General features: G+C 49.6%; 1 protein-coding gene across 4 annotated transcripts; it reads left to right on the plus strand.

Annotated features, from left to right (window-relative positions):
• Nucleotides 1-2279: 2279 nt before the first annotated feature.
• LOC122867790 (uncharacterized protein DDB_G0290685-like) lies at nucleotides 2280-5775 on the plus strand. 4 transcript variants are annotated; one of them, XM_044179009.1, is made up of 9 exons: nucleotides 2280-2367; nucleotides 2583-2648; nucleotides 2720-2806; nucleotides 3268-3544; nucleotides 3637-4560; nucleotides 4667-4811; nucleotides 4903-4953; nucleotides 5078-5296; nucleotides 5338-5775. In XM_044179009.1, the coding sequence occupies exons 1-9, from the start codon at nucleotides 2313-2315 to the stop codon at nucleotides 5632-5634; spliced, it is 2121 nt and encodes a 706-aa protein (XP_044034944.1). In that variant the 5' UTR covers nucleotides 2280-2312; the 3' UTR covers nucleotides 5635-5775. The 4 variants fall into 4 exon arrangements, with proteins under 4 accessions (XP_044034944.1, XP_044034947.1, XP_044034945.1 ...); XM_044179012.1 differs by lacking the exon at nucleotides 4903-4953 and having other exon boundaries at nucleotides 3268-3642; nucleotides 4065-4560; nucleotides 4667-4801; nucleotides 5017-5296; XM_044179010.1 differs by lacking the exon at nucleotides 4903-4953 and having other exon boundaries at nucleotides 3268-3490; nucleotides 3718-4560; nucleotides 4667-4801; nucleotides 5017-5296.

A 5775-nucleotide genomic window follows, 5' to 3' on the forward strand; every position in this document is an offset into this window, starting at 1 on the left:
GTGCTGGGGGAGCAGGAGGTGCAGGTCTCTGATCTGGGTGTGGCCCTGGCAAGACTCAGTGACCCTACAGGCCTCCTATTCAGGGACACAAGCAGGACATCAAGGCTCTTCAAGGGAACTAGACAGTAATTATGCCACCACTACATTACATATTCATTCCAGATCGAGTTGAACAGAAACTTAAGTGAAGTTACACATAAAAAATAACTCACTACCTCTTTAACACCCTGCAGAAAAACCATGTTAAAACCCTACATTTTCAAATGATACTGGACAACACATTCAGAATATGTTACTATGATTCAAGAAAGACATAATATTGCAGGCTTATTTTAAGCATGAAAAGAACAGACAAAGGAAAGTTAAATGATCTTTTATATAGATTCCCATTTACAAATAATCAAGATTGTGCTTGTAGCATGGGGGGGGGGACGACGACGACGACGACGACTCATTTTCATGATAGCTTATACATTTTCAGTATAGACCAGACTGGTGTAAGTATGTCGGCCTGGCAGATCTGCTCAGGGTCCTGCATTTACAGATGATGTAACACATTAACACATTATGATTGGCTGTACCGTCTGACATTTTGCAAAGTGTCCGTATGTTCCGGTCTGGTCTATTCATAAATAAAGGAACTTATTGGAGACCAGTAAAATTACTGGTTTAGAGGTAAATTTTTATGTGGCACTCATCTTTGCATTACCAAAACTTTGTTTTCTACACGTCACAGTTTCATCTCTTGGCTCTAGCTAGCTAACATGATGCACATTCCAGTGAGAAATGATAAGATACTGTAGTAATAATGCTAACTGAGACAACACAAAGTTAGCTCCTGTAGGTAGTCAGGAATGGGTGTGTGTGTGTGTGTGTGTGTGCGTGTGTGTGCATGTGTCCTGAAATAGTGTATCAGCGGTGGTGATGAGACTGAGTACGGGGCTGTGGTGGGGAACTTTATCTCATGGTGTGAGCAGAACCATTTGCAGCTCAAAGAGCTGGTTGTAGATCTACGAAGGGCCAAGGCACCAGTGACCCTGGTTTCCATCCAGGGGGTCAGTGTGGACATTGTACAGGATGACAAGTACCTGGGAGTACACATGGACAATAAACTGGACCGGGCTAAGAACACTCAAGCTCTTTACAGGAAGGGCCAGAGCCGCCTCTATTTCCTGAGGAGGCTGAGGTCCTTCAACATCTGCCGGACAATGCTGAAGATGTTCTATGAGTCTGTGGTGGCCAGTGCTATCCTGTATGCTGTTGCATGCTGGGGCAGCAGGCTGAGGGTAGCGGACGCTAACAGACTCATCAAACTGATCCGTAAGGCCAGTGACAATGTGGGGGTGGAGCTGGACTCTCTGTCAGTGGTGTCAGAGAGGAGGATGCTGGCCAAACTACACACCATCTTGGACAGTGTCTCCCACCCGCTCCATGACGTGCTGGTCAAACAAAGGAGTACCTTCAGTGAAAGACTCATCCTCCCAAAAAGCACCACAGAGCGCCACAGGAAGTCATTCCTACCTGTGGGCATCAAACTCTTCAAACTCTTTAACTCCTCCCTCTGAGTGTCAGTCTGTATGACCCTAAGTCACTGTACTGGACATTGGACCATTAACATCACTGCAATACTTGAAATATTGTGCAGTATTCTCTGTTTAATACTGCTGTGCAATATACTCTTTTCAGTTTAAAATTCCCTATTTACTGATATTTATTCATACTTCTATTACTGCTGTGCAATATCCACCGTCTCATAATCATCTTAATAAGCTACACTTAACTTGACAGTACATGTTACTTATATTATTACATTGTATTATTATACCATACATATTTATCATCAACCAGTAAATCCACTTTGTACTTTACACTTATTTTAATTTTATACTTATATCCACTTTGTACTTAATTTATCTTACCTGTATTATAGTGTATTATATTTTGATTGCTCAGTACTTCTATTCCTGTGTGCACTGACGTGATAGTGAGCTGCTGTAACAAAAGAGTTTCCCCTCGGGGATCATTTAAGTATTTCTGATTCTGATTAATATTGGAATTGCTCCTTAGCATATATCCAAAACAAGTAATATGAACTAAATACATACAACATTCTTTAGAACTCTCTTCAGAGTTTTAGATGCTGAGAAACTGTTTTACATGCTTGTCACATGAAGGGCTGAATCTCAACTAGCACTGATTCCTCTGAAGTGAGAGACAATTAGAGCTGATCAGCAACAGCTGTATGCTGCATGATGGGCTTTTTAAAACCTCCCATGTGGCACAGACTCTATTTTCACTTGGTGACTGAAGCAATGGGAGCTGTTTGGGTCGTGCTTATTTATGTGCTGACTGTTTGGCTCGCCAAAGGTTTATATATTCCTTCTGTTTGAAGCATATGTTTAAAAAAAAAAATGGTAGTGTAGTATAACAAATGTAAGAGTAAGGTCTTTTGGCTACTAGAGTATATTTACTTTTGAAAGTTCCTTAATTCCTGAAATGTCATTTAACTGTAACAACTTGGTGTTGTGTTGTACCATCAAACCGCACAAACATTTGATTAACAGCAAGTGTAATGTCCATAGGCTCTTGTTTGCCAGTTGGTGGCACAAATGAAAGATGTGATAATGGGCTGCAGAGGAGAATAAGAGGTAACAACATTTGTGATAGAATCTTTTCAGAGCTCCTTTCTGACACTAACTTAATTTCTTCTGTACGGCAGATTTGTCTCCCAATGAGATCTCCATAAAGAAGGCCCTTGTCCTTTTCCAGTCAAAGGAGTCCATGTTGCAGCAAGATGCTAAAGAAGGTGAGCAAGTTCTGTGAAACCCTACTGGCAAAATGCAAGTTTGTGTGAACCTTTTGTTCTTAACCTCACAATGTGGTTAATTAAGTGTTCAGTTTAATGGCTTTATCTGGCTTTTAATCACCTGATACTGGGAATCCAAACAAGTCTAATTAAAACGACATTGACATACAATGTCAAGTATACAACTTTGTCTACTTAAAATCATGCAAACAACTATAAAGTTGTATACCTACATACCATGACATCATGGATGCAGAAAGAATTCAATATTTGTTCTGTCCAGTCATAAAACTACACTGGACTGGTGTTTTAGCGCAATTCTCTAGTCTGTTAAATGTTTAAGCTTTAGAAACTCAGACTCTCGGCAGTCAACTCTCCCAGCAGTGTGTCGAGTCTAGCGAAATTGAAAATGACTCTTTTCTTTTAGTTCTAAATTGTTAATGAAATGTCTTGCGTTTCAGTAAAACTGGAAAGCAATGAAGTGGAAGCTAAGGCATCAATTGGCCACCAGAAACTTGTACAACGACCCCTGAACAGACCAACAGACATCAAAACTGAGGATGACAATGTACGCAGCAACGTGACGGCCAGCGACAACGCGACTGCAGCCAACAACGTGACGGCCGCCGACAACGCAGCAAGAAGAGTTGCAGCAGTAACAGCCGACAACGCGACGGTGGCCAGCGACAACGCAGCAAGAGCAGCAAGAAAAGTAGCAGCAGCCGCCGACAACGCGACGGCCGCCAGCGCCGACAACGCGCGACTGCAGCGACCGCCGACAACGCGACGGCCGCCGACAACGCGACGGCCGCGGCCGCCGACAACGCGACTGCAGCAGCCGCCGACAACGCGACGGCCGCCGACAACGCAGCAAGAAGAGCAAGAGCAGCAAGAAGAGTAGCAGCAGTGCACGACAACGCGACGGTGGCCAGCGACAACGCAGCAAGAAGAGTAGCAGCAGTGCACGACAACGCGACGGCCGCCGACAACGCGACGGCCGCCGACAACGCAGCAAGAAGAGGAGTAGCAGCAGTAGCAGCCGACAACGCGACGGTGGCCAGCGACAACGCGACGGTGGCCAGCGACAACGCGACGGTGGCCAGCGACAACGCGACGGTGGCCAGCGACAACGCGGCAAGAGCAGCAAGAAGAGTAGCAGCAGTGCACGACAACGCGACGGCCAGCGACAACGCAGCAAGAAGAGCAAGAGCAGCAAGAAGAGTAGCAGCAAGAAGAGTAGCAGCAGTGCACGACAACGCGCCGCCGACAACGCGACTGCAGCGGCGCCGACAACGCGACTGCAGCGGCCGCCGACAACGCGACGGCAGCCGACAACGTGACGGCCGCCGACAACGCAGCAAGAAGAGTAGCAGCCGACAACGCGACGGTGGCCAGCGACAACGCGACGGTGGCCAGCGACAACGCGACGGTGGCCAGCGACAACGCAACAAGAGCAGCAAGAAGAGTAGCAGCAGTAGCAGCCGACAACGCGACGGTGGCCAGCGACAACGCGACGGTGGCCAGCGACAACGCAACAAGAGCAGCAAGAAGAGTAGCAGCAGTGCGCGACAACGCGACGGCCAGCGACAACGTGACTGCAGCCGACAACGTGACGGCCGCCGACAACGCAGCAAGAAGAGTAGCAGCAGTGCGCGACAACGCGACGGTGGCCAGCGACAACGCGACGGTGGCCAGCGACAACGCAGCAAGAAGAGCAAGAGCAGCAAGAAGAGTAGCAGCAGTGCGCGACAACGCGACGGCCAGCGACAACGCAGCAAGAAGAGCAAGAGCAGCAAGAAGAGTAGCAGCAAGAAGAGTAGCAGCAGTGCGCGACGACAACGTGACGGCCAGCGACAACGTGGACGGCCAGCGACAACGTGACGGCCAGCGACAACGTGACGGCCAGCGACAACGCGACGGCAGCCGACAACGTGACGGCCGCCGACAACGCAGCAAGAAGAGTAGCAGCAGTGCGCGACAACGCGACGGTGGCCAGCGACAACGCTGACGGGTGGCCAGCGACAACGCGCAGCAAGAAGAGTAGCAGCAGTCGCGCGACAACGCGACGCCAGCGACAACGCAGCAAGAAGAGTAGCAGCAAGAAGAGTAGCAGCAGTGCGCGACAACGCGACGGCCAGCGACAACGCTGACGGCAGCCGATAACGCGACGGCCGCCGACAACGCAGCAAGAAGAGTAGCAGCAGTAGCAGCCGACAACGCGACGGTGGCCAGCGACAACGCGACGGTGGCCAGCGACAACGCGGCAAGAGCAGCAAGAAGAGCAAGAGCAGCAAGAAGAGCAGCAGCAAGAAGAGTAGCAGCAGTGCGCGACAACGCGACGGCCAGCGACAACGCGACGGCCAGCGACAACGCGACGCCGCCGACAACGCAGCAAGAAGAGTAGCAGCAGTAGCAGCCGACAACGCGACGGTGGCCAGCGACAACGCGACGGTGGCCAGCGACAACGCGACGGTGGCCAGCGACAACGCGACGGTGGCCAGCGACAACGCGACGGTGGCCAGCGACAACGCGCAAGAGCAGCAAGAAGAGTAGCAGCAGTGCACGACAACGCGACGGCCAGCGACAACGCGACGGCCGCCGACAACGTGACTGCAGCAGCCGCCGACAACGTGACTGCAGCAGCCGCCGACAACGTGACTGCAGCAGCCGCCGACAACGTGACTGCAGCAGCCGCCGACAACGTGACTGCTGCAGCAAGAAATGCAAGAGCACTAAGAGCAGTAGTGATAACAAGAGACGACAACGTGACGGCCGCCGGAGCAGCAAGAACCCCAGAACCGATCACAAACTCCACTGTGATCACATGATTGTCTCACGCGGTCACATCAAGAGGCAACTGAAATATGGGACTAGGTTTGAGGAACCATGCGAGAGTTAATTTTGCATTTAAGATGTTTCTGCATGTACCATTTTTCTGTCTCTGATTTTTAAATAAATCTCAAACTGAT

Source organism: Siniperca chuatsi, linkage group LG20 (genome assembly GCF_020085105.1).
Source record: "Siniperca chuatsi isolate FFG_IHB_CAS linkage group LG20, ASM2008510v1, whole genome shotgun sequence".
Lineage (NCBI taxonomy): Eukaryota > Metazoa > Chordata > Actinopteri > Centrarchiformes > Sinipercidae > Siniperca > Siniperca chuatsi.

Bases quoted from the DNA above. Each gene is read 5' to 3' on its own strand.
- LOC122867790 (XM_044179009.1), top strand. From the start codon at position 2,313: ATGGGAGCTGTTTGGGTCGTGCTTATTTATGTGCTGACTGTTTGGCTC. The intron at 2,807-3,267 runs GTGAGCAAGTTC...CTTGCGTTTCAG, and splicing joins GCAGCAAGATGCTAAAGAAG to TAAAACTGGAAAGCAATGAA. The intron at 4,561-4,666 runs CGACGGCCAGCG...CAGCGACAACGT, and splicing joins AGCAGCAGTGCGCGACAACG to GGACGGCCAGCGACAACGTG.